The sequence below is a fragment of the Schistocerca nitens genome, chromosome 2 (assembly GCF_023898315.1).
Source record: "Schistocerca nitens isolate TAMUIC-IGC-003100 chromosome 2, iqSchNite1.1, whole genome shotgun sequence".
NCBI classification, from domain to species: domain Eukaryota; kingdom Metazoa; phylum Arthropoda; class Insecta; order Orthoptera; family Acrididae; genus Schistocerca; species Schistocerca nitens.
The window spans coordinates 241,660,723-241,680,852 of NC_064615.1; the positions used below are offsets into that span (position 1 = coordinate 241,660,723).

The 20,130-nt window shown below is 43.4% G+C and overlaps 1 protein-coding gene across 1 annotated transcript in view; it reads left to right on the forward strand.

Moving 5' to 3' along the window:
• Positions 1–20,130, forward strand: part of LOC126235961 (apyrase-like) — a 174,276-nt gene that overhangs the window by 108,404 nt on the left and 45,742 nt on the right. The window contains exon 4 of the mRNA XM_049944933.1: positions 5,458–5,655. Within this exon, the coding sequence (XP_049800890.1) occupies positions 5,458–5,655 (198 nt within the window). The remainder of the gene's footprint in view (positions 1–5,457; positions 5,656–20,130) is intronic.

Genomic DNA, 20,130 nt, shown 5'->3' on the forward strand with positions numbered 1-20,130 from the left:
TCTGCGCGGTGTTGCTTGTCTGTTAGCACTGACAACTCTGCGCAAATGCCGCTATTCTCGGTCTTTAAGTGACGGCCCTCGGTCACTGCGTTGCCCGTAGTGAGAGGTAATGCCAGAAATTCAGTATTCTCGGCACACACATGACACTGAGGTTGTCCGAATACTGAATTCCCTAACGACTTTCGAAACGGAATGACCCATGCGTCTAGCACCAACTAACTTTCCATGTTCAAAGTATGTTAATTCCCGTCGTGAGAATATAATCATGTAGGAAACCTTTTCACCTTGAGTACAAATGACAGCTTCGCCAGTGCACTGTCCTTTAATACATTGTGTACACCACATTACTGCCACCTGCATTTACGCCAATCGCTGTCCCATGACTATGTCACCTCAGTGTACACAGCCTGACACACAAAGAAGTTTTCCCACAGAAGAGGCACAGGAAACGAAATGTTACTTCGTGGGTTGAAAGGGTGAGGGATTCTATTTTGGTGATTACAAAATAAGCAAATGCGCTAAGAACTAGGCAGTATGAGCCCATTCAATAGTATGACGTTGCACCCGCTCTGGCCTGGAGGCATGCACTGATTAGGTTGTGAAGGATGTTATAGAGCCGTTGTAGCCCACTTCTGAGGCAAACTGGCCCAACAGCTGTTGCAACCGGTCCTTGATATCGTGGATACTGCCGCAGCGATGGGGTTGATGTCGGAGATGCTCCATGTTCCATCAGCGATAGTTCTAAAGAGCACCTCAAAATCACACAGACAGTTCACAGACATATTTCCATTTCTGTATGAAAATTGCCCTGTTGAAAAATTGCATCATGATACTGTCGCAGGATGTCTGTGACGTTCTGTTATCTCAGTCACTACCAGCCGTGGCCCAAATATATATGCAGTGGCTACCAAACCACTGTGCTTCTCCAAAACATTGTAGGGATGGGACACCTCTTCATGTCATCGCCATACTCGCCGACGATGATCATCCTGTGGTGGAGAGAATTGTGACTCGTCGCTGATGTGATGCCATTGGTCAGGAGGCTCTGCTTCCCACGCATGGCAGCACTTCAAACGCAGCCGTTTTTGTTGTGTTACAGGCAGCCTATTATGGGACGGTAATTCCTTAGTCCGGCTGCTACTAGCTTCCCGTGGTGTAGGGGCGATACACTGAGATGACAAAATTCATGGGATAGCGACATGCACGTAGACAGATGGTTGCAGTGTCGCGAACACGAGGCATGGAAGGGCAGTGCATTGGCGGAGCTGTCTTTCGTACTCAGGTGATTCATACGAAACGGTTTCCGACGTCATTATGGCCTCAAGACGGAAGTTAATAGACTTTGAACGCGGAATGGTAGTTACAGCAACACGCATGGGACATTCCATTTCTGAAATCGCTTGGGAACTCATTATTCCGAGGTCCATTAAGTCAAGACTGTGCCGAGAATAGCAAATTTCAGGTATTAACTCTAATCACGGAAAACTCTGTGGCTGACAGCCTTTACTTAATAACTACCGATGGTAGCGGCGTTTGCTTAGAGTACACGACATCACTGCCACCTTCAAATGTGCATATCGCTATCCCATGACTTTGTGTCACCTCAGTGTACGCAGCCTGACACATAAAGAAAGAGGTACAGGAAACGAAATGTAGCTTCGTGGGTTGAAAGGGTGAGTGGTTTGGTGAATACAAAATAGTAAAATTCTAATCACGGAAAACTCAGTGGCAGACAGCCTTTACTTAATAGCTACCGATGGTAGCGGCGTTTGCTTAGAGTTGTCAGTACTAACAGAGAATCAAAACTGCGTGAAAAAACCGCGGAAATCAGTATGGGACGTACGACGTACGAATCCGTCAGGACAGGGCGTTCAAGAGCTAAGGCAGCAAATGACCGACGCGAGTACCTTTGTTAACAGCACACAATCGCCTGCAGCGCCTCTTCTGTGGTCGTGACCACATCGGTTGGCCGCTAGACGACTGGAAAACCGTGACCTGCTCAGGTGAGTCTCGACTTCAGTTGGTAAGAGCTGATGGTAGTGTTCGAGGGCAGCGCAGACCCAACGAAGTCGTGGATCCTGGTTGTCAACAAGGCACTGTGCAAGCTGTTATTGGCTCCATAATGGGATGGATTGTGTTTCGATGGAGTGGACTTGGTCCTGTGGCGCAAATAAACTATGGGACTTAACATCTGAGGTCATCAGTCCCCTAGACTTAGAACTACCTAAACCTAACTAACCTAACGACATCACACACATCCATGTCCGAGCCAGGATTCGAACCTGTGACCGTAGCAGCAGCGTGGTTCCGGACTGAAGCGCCTAGAACCGCTCGGCCACTGCGGCCGGCTCAGCTCGACGAGAAGATCCAGTCCATTCCATGTAAACACAGGCCACACCATTATGGATTCACCACCCAGTTGGCACATGGCCTTGTTGACAACCTCTGTATACGGCTTCGTGGGGTCTGCACAACACTCGAACCTTACCATCAGCTCTTACCAAGTGGAATCTGAACCCCTCTGACCAGGCCACGGTTTTCCAGTTGTCTGGGTTGCAACCGATATGGTCACGAGCCCAGGACAGGGGCTGCAGACAATGACGTGCTATTATCGTCTGGTGCCATAGCCTATTAACGCAACATTTCGCCTCACTTGTCTGATGGATAAGTTCGTCGTACGTCCCACAGTGATTTCTGCCGTTATTTCACGCAGTATTGCATGTCCGTTAGCGCTGACCACTCTAAACAAACGCCGCTGCTCTCTGTCGTTAAGTAAACGCCGTCAGCCGCTGCGTCGTCCGTGATGAGAGATAATGCTTGACATTCACAAGTGTCAGCACTCTCTTTACACTCTATATCTAAGAATACTGAATTCCCCCAAACGATTTCCGAAATAGAATATTCCATGCGTCTAGCTCCAACTACCTACCCACGTTTAAAGGCTATTAATTCCTGTCGTGCGGCTTTGATGGCGTATGAAAGCTTTTCACATGATGCACCGCCCTTTTGTACCTTGAGTACGCGACAGTATTGCAATCTGTGTACGGGCATATCGATATCCAATGACTTTTGTCACCTCAATACAATGCAGTGTATTTCAAACAAAGAGACAGAGACAGAACCACGATAACGTATGGATGTCAAACCCATATGACATAGCTAACAAGTTTTATAATAATGTTTTATAATTAATATTTGCCTGTAATGTTAGAACTATTGTACCAAAATTATGTACCATTTACTTACAGTTACCCTGACGAAGTCTACTTGCTGAAATTGGCCTATTGTAACTAATGAAACGATCTGACTTAGCAACGTTTTAGGAGTTGTAACTACATTGTTACTTTTTTACTTATTAAAAAAAATGTAAACTGCGTAGATGTTTCCAGAATGAGATTCTCACTCTGCAGCGGAGTGTGCGCTGATATGAAACTTCCTGGCAGATTAAAACTGTGTGCCCGACCGAGACTCGAACTCGGGACCTTTGCCTTTCGCGGGCAAGTGCTCTACCATCTGAGCTATCCAAGCACGACTCACGCCCGGTACTCACAGCTTTACTTCTGCCAGTACGGGGCGTGAGTCGTGCTTCGGTAGTTCAGATGGTAGAGCACTTGCCCGCGAAAGGCAAAGGTCCCGAGTTCGAGTCTCGGTTGGGCACACAGTTTTAATCTGCCAGGAAGTTTCATATCAGCGCACACTCCGCTGCAGAGTGAGAATCTCATTCTGGAAACATACCCCAGGCTGTGGCTAAGCCATGTCTCCGCAGTATCCTTTCTTTCAGGAGTGCTAGTTCTGCAAGGTTCGCAGAAGAGCTTCTGTAAAGTTTGGAAGGTAGGAGACGAGATACTGGCAGAAGTAAAGCTGTGAGTACCGGGCGTGAGTCGTACTTCGGTAGCTCAGATGGTAGAGCACTTGCCCGCGAAAGGCAAAGGTCCCGAGTTCGAGTCTCGGTCGGGCACACAGTTTTAATCTGCCAGGAAGTTGCATAGCTGTTTTTTTAACTTTCTTTCTAGATCTGAGTATCCAAAATTTTATCCAAACTGCTCAGTAGAATAAATGTGCAAAATAAACGATAAAAATGGATAATAATATATTTTAGGGGCCGGTACTCCACAGCCCTTATGTATTTGAAAAATGCCACATTACCACCTTGAGCTGCTGGTATAATACTTCTCTTATACAACCAGTTTCAGTCACCTGACCGTCATCAGGTTCCTAAAAGTATTAACAGAATCATCTTAGGCGAAATATAAAATCTTTATTGTCGGGTGATAAAACCGTGAGCATTACGCTGTCATCACAACGCAGTGGCTCCGAACCTGGGGGGTATTTACCCCCTGAGGGGAGAGATAAAAACGAAACTATTCGATTCTGTTTCAGTCACGAAACTAAATTATTTACATAAGATCATTGCTATTATCACAATGTTGTAAGACTGTAATACTGATTATATAAGTTATCAATAGTTAGTTTTTCTCAGTTAGTAGCATTAATGCGGTGTAGGTTACAGGTTCCTCACATAGTCCACCGTTACACATATATGTTGTGCTTTGTCCCACAGATCGCTGATGATAAAAGTGAGTCATATACGTAACAAATGCCATTAATACGTCAAGAAAATGTCTTCTCCAAGTTGTAGATATTACCTGTGGTAGTCCAGAAATTGTTTCATTACTCGCTTCGAAACAGATAAATGAATTAATTGGCGGCTCGATACAGTATTAAGTACAAAAGGGCTAGTATAGTGCTGTACACAATTTTATTTTTGTTATTGTTATTACTGTTAGAGTGGTTAGACAAAAAGATGAAGTCATCCAGTTTCTACCATTGAAGAAGTAAGGAGTACAGCAATGAAGTGATTCACAAAAGGAAGGTATAGTGCACACATGTGGACTTGTTCAATTTTAAATGGGGTTGCACCGCGCAGGTCAAGCGAGTGCCGCAATGGAGAGAGTAACGCAGGGGAAGTATGTTCTGTAACAAGTGACTACCCTCACTGTGAATAGTTAGCTTTCTTCTCTGAGGTAGAGTTGAGGGTAGCACTTGCGATACACAACGAATTCCTTCTTCATTCATTCTAACACACACACAGGCAAACTAAATATCATTCATCTTTCACTATTTTAAAAATAAAAGTGTTCCAAGAAAAGTCTTTCATTGCACAGTTAGTTAGGTGCTAAAGTTGTTGATAATGTGGGGGAGGGCGGGGATACCAAGTAATGTCTGATTGCACGGTTGGGTACAACTGTCGTATCGTAATATAAATTACATCGTCAGTCTATAAAAACTGTGCGACTGAGTGTACACATTCGTGATAAAACTGTAATCACCATGCCGTGAATACTTTCGTGAAAATGATGATGATCATACATGTTAAACATCTTGAGTAAATAAACTACTTTATCACCAAGGCGGTAATATGACGTTTTTATAATGGGTAAACTTTCGTGACGTCAGGGACTCCTCCGGACAATGACACCGCCGAAGACGTGTACCCGGTGATGGTGACGCAAGAGAGCGGCCACAAGGTGGCCATCGTGCAGGCGATGGCATACACCAAGTATCTGGGATACCTTGTGGCCACATTCGACAGCAACGGCGAGCTGCTCAGCGCCACCGGGAATCCTGTGCTGCTGGACGAAGCCGTCGAGGAGGGTGAGTAGAGACGCATCTTCTGCCGGAGGCCACATTTCAGCACGCGTGTGGGTTGCCGCTGTAACGCCTGCTTCACTGGGCAGTTCGAGCAGGGCAACGCAAAGTGGCAATCCTTTGCGGTGCTATAACCTGCCGCACTCGATAAATTCTAACCAGCCACACTCACAAAGTGTCGGCAAGAAACGACGTGTTTGGATCTTATTTATTTATTTATTTATTTATCATTAGCTGCAGTGTCCGGCAGCTGGTGGTGGTGGTAAATTCTTATGGGATCAAACTGCCGAGGTCATCGGTCCCTAGGCTTACACACTACTTAATCTAACTTACGCTAAGAACACCACACACACACACACACACACACACACACACACACAAGCTCGAGGGAGGACTCGAACCTCCGACAGGGAGAGCCGCGCGAACCATGGCAAGGCGCCCAAGACCACACAGCTACCCCGCGTGGCGCCCCGGCAGTTGCCACGCAAAGTGATTGACCCTGTGCCTTATTGATATTCACAGCGAATACAAGCCCCAAGGGAAACTGGAATCGAACTAAATCAAAGGGCATTTCTGAATCAGTAGGTGTTAACGGTATGCGACGAATGAATACGTCTTTACTGTATGTAAAGATGATTATTTGCGCCATTTGTTATTACGTTTGCGATAAGCATCTCATTAGTTTTTTGGAGCATTCGTCTTCAATTGTTTCAGCTCAGTGTTCACTGTTTCAAATGGGTCTGTGTTTGAGCAAGACCCGAACTGTTCGAACAGTTAACGCCACAGTTCGAGAAATCTCAGGTTCTGCTCGATATTTTGATCGGCCCGCTATCTAGTGACGTTTGTTGGAACTATATCCACGAGCTGCCTTATCGTTGGTAAGGGGTTTTAATAATAAATAAATAATAAAAATCACTGTGAAACAAGATGTAAAAATATTTTCTAGGCTTTATATCATATGCAAAAACGACACCTAATCAATAAACAAGAATTTCCAATCAAGTTTCTGTCAAATTCGCGAACTCTTTCCTCGTTCCACGATCTAGTGATGTCTGATGCTACTACATCCAGGACGGGTATTGTCGCTGTAATTTATTCTCGCGACAGGAATTACAGGCCGTTTGCTACGATATATTTCGTTTGTTAGGCATTTAATTTCTATTAATTTTGTTTATTACTTCATCTCAATGTACAAATTTGAAGTAAATCTACCAAGAACTTTTAAAGATTTTCCGTAACAACCTTTCCCTTATTATATTTCGAAAAATATAGCGAAATCTTATGTAGACAGTGACCTTCCTCTTCTCTTGAAAATAAATTGTGTAAAATTTCATCAAGATCGGAATAAAACTGTAGATTTGTAGAAACTACAAACACACACACACACACACACACACACACACACACACACACACACACACATCCCGTCGGATGTTCGAATCCTCCCTGGCGCACGGGTGTGCGTGTTGTTCTTAGTTTAAGTTAGTTTAAGTACTTTGTAAGTCTAGGGACCGATGACCTAAGCAGTTTAGTCCCTTAGAAATTCACAGACATTTGAACACACACACACACACACAGACACATTTCTTCATATGCATAGATGTTCCATTACATTGTAATATTACACGTCGGGCAGTTGTTGTTGTTGTTGTTGTTGTTGTTGTTGTGGTCTTCAGTCCTGAGACTGGTTTGATGCAGCTCTCCATGCTACTCTATCCTGTGCAAGCTTCTTCATCTCCCAGTACCTACTGCAACCTACATCCTTCTGAATCTGCTTAGTGTATTCATCTCTTGGTCTCCCTCTACGATTTTTAGCCTCCACGCTGCCCTCCAATGCTAAATTTGTGATCCCTTGATGCCTCAAAACATGTCCTACCAACTGATCCCTTCTTCTAGTCAAGTTGTGCCACAAACTTCTCTTCTCCCCAATCCTATCCAATACCTCCTCATTAGTTACGTGATCTACCCACCTTATCTTCAGCATTCTTCTGTAGCACCACATGTCTGGCAGTTAACTTAAAATATTATCTGTAGAATCTTATGGATTCATGGTTCTAAATGGCTAAAGCCGTCACCTGGGCACTAGGTCCTCAGCTTTCAGTCGCAGGTTGCCTCTCTAATGGCTTCCAGAGGCAATAAAAACTTCATTTTCAGTATTTCACATGATTATAGATTGAATTAAAAAAAATTAAGATGGCGCCATAACCGACTCATTAAGAGGTTAAATCTTACGTTAATCATTTGACAAATATTGAAGCTAGAAGCTGTGTATTTGTCTTGGCGCAACTTTACTTGGAGTGCACGAATTACCCAGACTGTATTAATCCATTTACTACTTCTGACAAACTTCACACACAATTTCCGATCTTTCCGAATTTTTTTTCTCTGGCACCTCCAGTAAAATAATGGGAGGAAAAAGTTTATCACTTACTGCATTTTCGCTGTCTATGCCGTAAATCTTCAGCATGAAGCATGACGTTTTAATTTATAACTACTTTACTACTAAATCTATGTATCCACACACGCCACGGAATATACCTACAAAATTATTATGAGACACATATTTAGCACATTAGTTCGTTTGTAGAGTAATCAGACGTTTGAATTTGTTTTATACATTGGCGTTAGATTCAGTAAAGAAACTGGTCAACAATGATAATACAACTCGGTATGCGTCACATACATTTCTTTGCAAACATAAAATTAAAATGCAACAAGACCTAACAATCGCATTTATATCTGCATATACAGATGTTTATCTTGAGTTACAATTACACAGATCTGTTATTCTTCTATCACATACCCGGGTTTTTCAAGGTCTGTATGAAGTTCTAGTTGACACCAAAGTATTGTCATAGGCCTACAACCCGGAATGTTACTTAATTACAAGAAATGGTATAATCTGTCGTGAATTTATGAACTAAGTCTGATTTGGTGGGCCATCATCCTCGTTTTGCGGTTATTTGTTTCCTGAGAATGCCCCTCTCTTTTGTTAACCTTTCGCTTTTTTGAGTGAGCAGTCTTCTGACTGCCTTGATGCGACCCGCCACAAAATCTTCTCCTCGTCATCTCAGAATTACGTCTGCACCCTACGTCCTCAGTTACGTGTTGGATGTATTCCAAACTCTGCCTTCGTCTACATTTTTCTGCAGCTACATTCTCATACATATTCCGAAAGCCAGCATACGGTGCGTGGCGGAGGGTACTTTGTCTCACTACTGCTCGTTGTTTTTTACTGTTCCAGTCAGTAATGGAACGAGAGAGAAACGACTGTCTTTATGCCTCCGTAAGGGCTCTGCTATCTATTGTCTTCGCACCCCTTGCGCGAAATGTACATTGGTGACAGCAAAATCGTTCTTCAGGCAGCCGGAAATGCTAGTTCTGCAAATTTTCTCAATAGGGTTCCACGAAAAGAATTTATTTCCTCCCAGAAATCCCATTTGAGTTCACATTAAACAGTCCGGGCAAATACGTAAACATAACACTTGGCCTCTGTCTAGTGCGATATACCGATTGTAGGATCACAGTGTTGACATGCATAGGCAAATCCTTATACAGGGATGATATTGAAGTGTAAAAAGCAGTACAAAATTACTAAACACACATGCAAAAATGGATAAAAACTAACATTAAAAAAACAACTATGTACAATAACAAGGACACGGATGAAAGTGCTTACACGAAGCTGTATCGACAGATATGACATTTACATTAATCGAATTCGCAATGGCAAATAAGGACAACAGTCAGCTGTTGGATGGAATGACGACAATGAAAATCTGTGCCGGACCGGGACTCGAACCCGGATTCCCCGCTTATCGCGAGCGGTCGCCTTACCACTCGGTTATCCGTGCACGACTGTTGGCCAGACCCAGACTTCCACATGTCGTCAACCGTGCGTCTACGACCTGTACTCGTACATCCATTATGTATATTCCCGTACAGGTCAGACATGCATGCATGCACTGTGCGTAATTGTTTTGCTAATCTATGTATCCATTTTTGTCATTGTTTTGAGGAAATGTGTACTGTTGTTTCACATCTTAATATCACATCTGTATCTAAGGATTTGTTTGTTCTTCTATGAATTATGACTCCCACAATCGATATATAGCAGTTACCAGAAGGTATCCAGTATGTTTTGTTTTTATCTGTCTCGTGGAAAGGCAGAGTCCCGACCGCTTCCTGTACACAGCAAGCCATGTCGCATGCACAACGCCCGCCGTGCTTACGTGTTGCCCCTGCGGACGGTAGAATGCTTATATCGCACCCGGCAAGGACAGTGACACAACTGAAAAATGCTATACTTGAGAGAAACCGACTGAAATAATTCTATAAAGCATATGCTGAAATGATATAAGCTTCTTTTAAATTTCAAGTAAGTATATTTGGCAGTATATTCCATTATATTCTATGCAACAATAATATGGTCATGTACAAAGAGGCGCCAAAGGAACTGGTAGAGACATGCGTATTCAAATACAGAGATATGTAACCAGGCAGAATACGGCGGTGCGGTCGGCAACGCCTACGCAAGACAACTGTGGAGCAATTGGTAGATTGGTTATTGCTGCTACAGTGGCAAGTTATCAAGATTTAAGTGAGTTTGAACGTGGTGTTATAGTCGGCACAACAGCGATTGAACACAGCATCTCCGAGTTAACGATGAAGTGGGCGATCTTCCCATATGGCCATTTCACGAGGATAACGAGAGTGTAAGAATCCGGTAGAACATCAAATCTCCGACGTCGCTGCGGCCGGCAAAAGATCCTGCAAGAAGGGGACCAACAACGACTAAAGAGAATCGTTCAGCGTCACCCAAAGTGCAACCTCTCCATGAATTGCTGCAGATTTAAGTACTGGGCCACCAGCAAGTGTCAGCTTGCGAACCATTCAACGAAACATCATCGATATGGGCTTTCAGAGATGAGCCTTGCGTGGCTCGTGTTTGTGCCGGTTATTGCTTGACATATTTAATTTGCGGTACTGCCGTCCCGTTTCTTATTCGGTTTACTATCGTCACTAAGTTGCTGGCCTGCCTGCCCGTGAGTGGCAGCAGCAGCGCTTATCGATAAGAGCACTGTCGTACTATCTCTGGAGCGACCGCTAGTATTTGCGAGTCGTCGTGTGTCGGGAGTTGAGTCGGGATGGAGCAGCAGTGAGGTCCGGACAGCCATGACTCGCCCGACCGTTGCCAACACACATGACTTGAGTGGGGACGACCTTGGTGTACAGTTCGGTTGGTCGTCTCATCGGACGACGTGTGTTTGGTCGCCGACCACTTCTGGGTTCTCCGCTAGTTAGTCGGTTGGGATGGAGCAGCGAGCAAGTCTCCGCGGTGTGCAGCGCTGTCGGGTCGTGAGGCACTAGCTGTGAGAGTGACAGACTTCGTTGCCCACCGAACCTGGACACTGAAGCCGAGTGATCAGTTAACCTCTTATGAAACCTCAGCTATTGTGACATCTCTTCATTCATTTGCACATTGTTGCTCCCTGGGTTGTTCGGGCTAACAGCAACATATGATGTGTTGTAATTGGCGAAATCTTGCAGCCGTCTTCCTACATTCTGATTAATTATTAAATTGTCTGTTACCAGTGAAGTGCTACAGTAGTATTTTTTGCACTGTGGCCGTTAACGCCCCATTTACCTGTCCTGGTCGTTGGCATAGTTTTCCGGCAGTGTGCCTTTCCTCATCATGTTGATGCTGTCCAGCACAGCATGTAGTTCGAAAGCCTTTTAAGTTGTTTGGTTAATATTTTGCTTAGTGTGGTGTCACTGCCAGACACCACACTTGCTAGGTGGTAGCTTAAATCGGCCGCGGTCCATTAGTACATGTCGGACCCGCGTGTCGCCATTGTGTGATCGCAGACCGAGCGCCACCACACGGCAGGTCTCGAGAGACGTACGAGAACTCGCCCCAGTTTACGACGACGTTGCTAGCGACCATACGGACGAAGCCTTTGCTCTCATTTGCCGAGAGTTAGAATAGCCTTCAGCTAAGTTAATGGCTACGACTTAGCAAGGCGCCAGTAGCCTTAAATAGCTTGTATATAAAGAGTCACTTGTATCGCCACAATCTCCAGATGTCTCATCAAGAACGATGTATACAAGGATGTATTAAAAGTTAAGTATATTCCAAAGATACGTATTTTCTTTATCACATTCATTAAGTCTCCTGTTTCAGACCTCACTCCATCCTTCGTGAGTTAGCGCGTGCATCTTGGCCGCCTCTTTCAATTAGTGTGCGTAGTGTTGGCAAGTCTGCCGACACTACACTTAGAGCGGTTATTGTTTCGTTGGCTGTTTTTAGACTCCAATTTCTGAAGTCACAGTGCTGTTCATATCCTCGTCCTCGGCTCATATTTTTCGTTGTTGTGCCATTGGTCAGATGGAAAGGAATTGGTTAAACTGTTGTTCGGTTCTTGGGCCGTCCCTAGTTTGGGTTTCCATCTGATTATTTAACTTCAGCTCTTGACTGCCTGTCTCACCTCACATTACGTTTGAGCTACCTTCTCAGGCCGACCCTTGGGACAGTTCTGAACACCACTTGCTTTGTTTGTTTTAGATTGTGATTTTCATTTTAGTTTTTGAAGTATTGTAGAAGGCCTTCACCTGTGCATTAATTCAGTTCTTTTTAAATTTTACATAAAGGCCTTCAGCCATGTTAAACTAAAATATTGAAGATTGATTTTATTTTTAAAAAAAGAAAAAAATTTTTTTCTTAAACTTGGTTCTATCTGAAATTGTTTGTGATCCAGGCCCTAAGCCTTTAGTTGTTCGATGTGTTTTGTGTGGCCTTCAGCCAAGGATTTATGTGAACTCCTTTTAATAAGGCCTTCAGCTATGTGTATTCTTCAAAGGAATTTTTTTTAATAAGAAGGAAGGGGTTTATTTTGAATTGTTTGTCTGACTTGTTCAGCCATTGTTTCAAATTTGTTTGTGGCCTTCAGCCGTGCAATAAGTTAATATTTCTTTAATTAGGCTTTTGGCCGGAGTGGCCGAGCGGTTCTAGGCGCTACAGTCTGGAACCGCGCGACCGCTACGGTCGCAGGTTCGAATCCTGCCTCGGGCATGGATATGTGTGATGTCCTTAGATTAGTTAGGTTTAAGTAGTTCTAAGTTCTAGGGGACTGATGACCTCAGATGTTAAGTCCCATAGTGCTCAGAGCCATTTGAACCATTTTTGAATTAGGCTTTTGGCCATTCTGTTGTAAGTTTAGAAAGAAATTTATTGGTTGGAGTAGTTGCTTATTAATGTGTTTTAATTATTGTTGTCCTTCAGACGTCTAGTGTAGGCCTTCAGCCACTAATTGTTTTCAATTGCATGTTTTTTTTAGAAAAAATAATTTTTACCCTCTATTTTTATCGATCTTGATTTCTAAGCCAGGCTTCAGCCGTTCTTGTTTTTGGTGTGGTTTTGGGCCTTAAGCCCAGAAGGCATCTCAAGTTTTCTTTAACTAGGCCTTCATGCATATTGTTTAATTGTGATCTTTTAAGCAGTGTGTAAACAAGTGGTATGCAGGAAAATAAAGTCGTGTGTTTGATTGTGCAATTCACAGTAACTGTTTACAGCCCCATCCACAATCATAACCTTATCCTGTGCGCTCTCTGAGAACCTACCAACCAGGTTTCAGGAGCTGTGTACCCTTGATGACTGCACAACACAAAGCTTTACGCCTCGCCTGACCTCGTCAAAACCGACACTGGATTCTTGATGACTGGAAACATGTTGCCTGGTCGAACGAGTCTCATTTCATATTTTATCAAGTGGATGGACGTGTAAAGGTATGGAAACAACCTCATGAATCAATGCACCCTGCATATCAGCAGGGGACTGTTCAAGCTGGTGGAGGCTCTGTAATGGTGTGGAGCTAGTGCAGTTGGAGTGATATGTGGGGTGTCGCATTGTCCTGCTGGCATTGCCCAAGTCCGTCGGAATGCACAATGGACATGAATGCACGCAGGTGATCAGACAGGATGCTTACGTGTCACCTGTGAGAGTCATATCTAGACTATGAGGGGTCCCACATCACTTCTACTGCACACAACCCACACAATTACAGCGCCTTCACCAGACTGAATAGTCCTCAGCTGATATGCAGGGTCCATGGATTCATTAGGTTGTCTTCATAGGCGCACACGTCCATCCGCTCTATACAATTTTAAACGAGACTCGTCCGACCAAGCAAAACGTTTTCAGTCATCAACAGTCCAGTGTCGGTGTTGACGGGCCCAAACGAGACGTAAAGCTTTGTGTCGTACAGTCATCTATGGTACACGAGTGAGTCTTCGGCAGCGAAATCCCATATCAATGATGTTTCGTTGAATGGTTCGCACGCTGACACTTGTTGGTGGCAAAGCACTGAAATCTGCAGCAATTTGGACAAGGGTTGAACCTTTGTGACGTTGGACGATTCTCTTCAGTCGCCGTTGATCCTGTTGTTGCAGGATCTTTTTCCGGCCGCAGCGATGTCGGAGATTTGATGTTTTACCGGATTTCTGGTATTCAAATGGTCGTACGGGAAAATCCACACTTCATCGCTACCTCGGAGATGCTGTGTCCTATCGCTCGTGCGCCGACTAGAACACCACATTCAAACTAACTTAAATCTTGGTAAACTGCCATTGTAGCATCAGTAACCGATCTAACAATTACTACAGACACTTGTCTTATATAGGCATTGCCGACCGCAATGCCATATTCTGCCTATTCACATAAATCTGTATTTGAACAAGCAAGCTTATATTCTCTGACGTAGCCTTGCTATAGGAAAATTTAATCAAATAGAAAAGCTTTAGCACTCAATCGATGCAGAATTTAATGCTCTGAATATCTGTTAGCCATAGATTTTTGGATTAAACGCTTAATCTCCGAGGACTCAAAACAAATAAATAAATAAAAACTAAATTTAGGTGGTTTTCTTTTGATCACATCTGAAACTCCACTCAAAGATTGAGCAAACTCTGATTATTAATACCAGAGACCTACTTGAGTAATTAAAACAGTTTCCACAACTCCACTAATTATTGGAAGGCAGTACTCTAATTTTCTTGGCCTAAGAATGATTGTCGGTAAGCCTCTTTAACAACGGCAGTAGAAGTGGGAAAGAGTTTATATTTCTGTCCGTTACTTCGCACACAGAGTGCCCTGGGCCATCCTTACACGTTCCTGACGTTTTTTTGTTATAACCCATACAAAATTGTAGAATTTTGCACACAGCATAACTTAATCATAGCTAACACATGGTTCAAGACTCATAAAAGAAGGTTGTATACCTGGAAGAATCCTGGAGATACTAAAAGGTATCAGATAGATTATATAATGGTAAGACAGAGATTTAGGAACCAGGTTTTAAATTGTAAGACATTTCCAGGGGCAGATGTGGATTCTGACCACAATCTATTGGTTATGAACTGCAGATTGAAACTGAAGAAACTGCAAAAAGGTGGGAATTTAAGGAGATGGGACCTGGAGAAACTGAAAGAACCAGAGGTTGTACAGAGTTTCAGGGAGAGCATAAGGGAACAATTGACAGGAATGGGGGAAAGAAATACAGTAGAAGAAGAATGGGTAGCTCTGAGGGATGAAGTGGTGAAGCCAGCAGAGGATCAAGTAGGTAAAAAGACGAGGGCTAATAGAAATCCCTGGGTAACAGAAGAAATATAGAATTTAATTGATGAAAGGAGAAAATATAAAAATGCAGTAAATGAAACAGGCAAAAAGGAATACAAACGTCTCAAAAATGAGATCGACAGGAAGTGCAAAATGGCTAAGCAGGGATGGCTAGAGGACAAATGTAAGGATGTAGAGGCTAGTCTCACTAGGGGTAAGATAGATACTGCCTACAGGAAAATTAAAGAGACCTTTGGAGAGAAGAGAACCACTTGTATGAATATCAAGAGCTCAGATGGCAACCCAGTTCTAAGCAAAGAAGGGAAAGCAGAAAGGTGGAAGGAGTATATAGAGGGTCTATACAAGGGCGACGTACTTGAGGACAATATTATGGAAATGGAAGAGGATGTAGATGAAGATGAAATGGGAGATAAGATACTGCGTGAAGAGTTTGACAGAGCACTGAAAGACCCGAGTCGAAACAAGGCCCCGGGAGTAGACAACATTCCATTACAACTACTGATGGCCTTGGGAGAGCCAGTCATGACAAAACTCTACCATCTGGTGAGCAAGATGTATGAGACGGGCGAAATACCCACAGACTTCAAGAAGAATATAATAATTCCAAACCCAAAGAAAGCAGGTGTTGACAGATGTGAAAATTACCGAACTATCAGTTTAATAAGTCACAGCTGCAAAATACTAACGCGAATTCTTTACAGACGAATGGAAAAACTGGTAGAAGCGGACATCGGGGAAGATCAGTTTGGATTCCATAGAAATGTTGGAACACGTGAGGCAATACTAACCGTACGACTTATCTTAGAAGAAAGATTAAGAAAAGGCAAACCTACGTTTCTAGCATTTGTAGACTTGGTGAAAGCTTTTGACAACGTTAACTGGAATACTCTCTTTCAAATTCTGAAGGTGGCAGGGGTAAAATACAAGGAGCGAAAGGCTATTTACAATTTGTACAGAAACCAGATGGCAGTTATAAGAGTCGAGGGGTATGAAAGGGAAGCAGTGGTTGGGAAGGGAGTAAGACAGGGTTGTAGCCTATCCCCGATGTTATTCAATCTGTATATTGAGCAAGCAGTAAAGGAAACAAAAGAAAAATTCGGAGTAGGTATTAAAATTCATGGAGAAGAAGTAAAAACTTTGAGGTTTGCCGATGACATTGTAATTATGTCAGAGACAGCAAAGGACTTGGAAGAGCAGTTGAACGGAATGGACAGTGTCTTTAAAGGAGGATGCAAGATGAACATCAACAAAAGCAAAACGAGGATAATGGAATGTAGTAAAATTAAATCGGGTGATGCTGAGGGAATTAGATTAGGAAATGAGACACTTAAAGTAGTAAAGGAGTTTTGCTATTTAGGGAGTAAAATAACTGATGATGGTCGAAGTAGAGAGGATATAAAATGTAGACTGGCAATGGCAAGGAAATCGTTTCTGAAGAAGAGAAATTTGTTAACATCTGGTATAGATTTAAGTGTCAGGAAGTCGTTTCTGAAAGTATTTGTATGGAGTGTAGCCATGTATGGAAGTGAAACATGGACGATAAATAGTTTGGACAAGAAGAGAATAGAAGCTTTCGAAATGTGGTGCTACAGAAGAATGCTGAAGATTATATGGGTAGATCACATAACTAATGAGGAGGTATTGAATAGAATTGGGGAGAAGAGGAGTTTGTGGCACAACTTGACAAAAAGAAGGGACCGGTTGGTAGGACATGTTTTGAGGCATCAAGGGATCACAAATTTAGCATTGGAGGGCAGCGTGGAGGGTAAAAATCGTAGAGGGAGACCAAGAGATGAATACAGTAAGAAGATTCAGAAGGATGTACGTTGCAGTAGGTACTGGGAGATGAAGAAGCTTGCACAGGATAGAGTAGCATGGAGAGCTGCATCAAACCAGTCTCAGAACTGAAGACCACAACAACAACAACAACAACAACCATAAAAAAATTGACAGGAATTTTTAATGAAAGCTTCATTCCGTCGATGCCTTGAAACAGCATATTTTCATAGGCTCCAACATCTAATACAAAGTTGTCCAAGTTCGAGTAGCACTCGAACACTTGAGGATTCCGTACGAAGTTAATTATTTTCTTATGTCTATCCTTCAGATTGGAGGTTTGAGTGACTTCGGCCGTTCACTTACGTAAAAAATGGAGCACCAGTAGCCGTCTTTACGATGTTATTTATTGTATGTCTACCAGTTTCGGTGCTTCAGTGGTCCATCTTCAGGCCTTACCTGGCACTGAGGGGTTTAACTACAGTCGTATACAAGATTCTTCAGTGGCCAACTTCTATGAACTGATTTTCGCAAATGGTTCAAATGGCTCTGAGCACTATGGGACTTAACCACTGAGGTCATCAGTCCCCTAGGACTTAGAACTACTTAAACCTAACTAACCTAGGGACATCACACACATCCATGCCCGAGGCAGGATTCGAACCTGCGACCGTAGCGGTCACGCGGTTCCAGACTGCAGCGCCTAGAACCACACGGCCACACCGGCCGGCCTGGTTTTCGCAGACTACCTGTAACAAGGATGTTATGTCTCCAACCATCAACCACTATATAGTTCATGCATCCCAGAATCTAAAATTTCAACGATTTTTGCATGTTATCGATGTCGATACTGGCAAGGTACTGGTCCCAGGAATTCAGAGACGATTCAGAATCTCTGTGGTAGTTCCTCAGACTAACCTGGACAAAAAGGAGCGAGCAGAGGGCTTCCGTTTATACAGGGTGAACATTAATAAAACCGACAAATTTCAGGGACGGGTTCCTGGCTGAGAATGAAGAAAAAAATGTGGTATGAACATGTGTTAGGAAATGGACGGTATGGGTGGACAACAACAAATCGTTCCGGAACACATTACCGAGCTGTATAGCGTCCACGTGACAACAGATGTTCAAAGTGGCCTCCATGGGTTGCAATGCATGCGTTCACACATACCTATCACGCAGGATACACATGAAAGTACTTTGGCTTACACCATGTTGGCGGGCCACTTGCCTGGAGCCTGCAGAACCCGGTCGTCCAAATCTGGTGTACGCCCCGTCCACCGACTCCCAGCACGTTCGCATGTCTGAAAGGACCCATTATCACACAAACACCCAAAAAGGGCTTGAAATGTTGTGTAATGTGGTTGGTGTCTGTGAGGGTACTTGTTTTGTTACAGTCGTGCTGCCTCTCGAACGTTTCCATCCGCTTGGCCGAACACGAACGCCTTTTCGCCTTGTTCCCGACACGAACACCGGACCACTCTGCTGCTTACAGTACTCTGCGTCAGTCACACAGCCTGCAGCACACAAGGAACACACGGCACGTGGTCACAGAAATTTTCTTTCTTCAGTACCATCAGCCGTGGCAACGATGCATTTCCGGACACATGCTCTTAAGACTTTTTCTCTTCCCCATTTCCAGTCAGGAGTCCATACTTGCTGCTTGTCGATTTTATTACTGCTCACCCCGTATAGGCAGAGAGAGAAGATTTAGTAAAAAAAAATTTATTTACTTAGTAAAACATGACTGTAGCTTACATTTTATGTTTACATGCAGTAATGTTAGTGTGTTATGCCTTTGACAAATGACGAATGCAGTGTGTATTCAAATGGCAGAAAGATATTTCTGATGTGAAACAATTACAATTTAACAAGTTTCAGATATTTTACATTGCTTGTGCTGCGAAACCTTGCTTCTCACCGAATTGCATGATTCAAGCTCAAAGGGAAGTGAGTTAGCGAGTTTGAAAATATGTGACATAAATGACCAAATCTTTTCATCGCACCGACTTAGAAGCTTAAATGTTTTACACTGCCCAGGGGCCAATGACCTTAATATGTGACATAAATTTGAGCTTGATACGTCTACCCGGTCCTGAGAAAAAGAATTATTGACAGTAGGACAGAGAGGCAGACAGATAGACTGACAGATGCACAGCAAAGCTATTTTATAAGGGTTCCGCTTTTCAGATTTAGGCACGGAACCCTAAAACCCAGCTTCAGATAGTCGTCTTCTAATACGACGTCCGTTCGGTTCAGCTTGTAACCTAGAAAGCGTGTTTCTAAAATCCAAAGCGGTCCATTCTTTTGATCATAGTGGGAAATGCATCGTAACATGAAATTCTATTCTATGATGTCATAAATATTGTCTGCTAAGCATCCACGCTTGCGTTCACGTCCCTTGTAACGATAACATTAGCCGTCAGCCAGATAGGCTTATAAGAAACCGAGTTAGAAAACTGCTGCGGAAGCAAAGGGAACTTCACAGCAAACATAAACATAGCCAAAGCCTTGCAGACAAACAAAAATTACGCGAAGCGAAATGTAGTGTGAGGAGGGCTATGCGAGAGGCGTTCAATGAATTCGAAAATAAAGTTCTTTGTACTGACTTGGCAGAAAATCCTAAGAAATTTTGGTCTTATGTCAAAGCGGTAGGTGGATAAAAACAAAATGTCCAGACACTCTGTGACCAAAATGGTACTGAAACAGAGGATGACAGACTAAAGACCGAAATACTAAATGTCTTTTTCCAAAGCTGTTTCGCAGAGGAAGACTACACTGTAGTTCCTTCTCTAGATTGTCGCACAGATGACAAAATTGTAGATAGATGACGGAGGGATAGAAAAACAAAATCGCTCAAAAGAGGAAAGGCCGCTGTACCTGATGGGATACCAGTTCGATTTTACACAGAGTATGCGAAGGAACTTGCCCCCCTTCTTGCAGCGGTGTACCGTAGGTCTCTAGAAGAGCGTAGCGTTCCAAACGATTCGAAAAGGGCACAGGTCATCCCCCTTTTCAAGAAGGGACGTCGAACAGATGTGCGGAACTACAGACCTATGTTTCTAACGTCG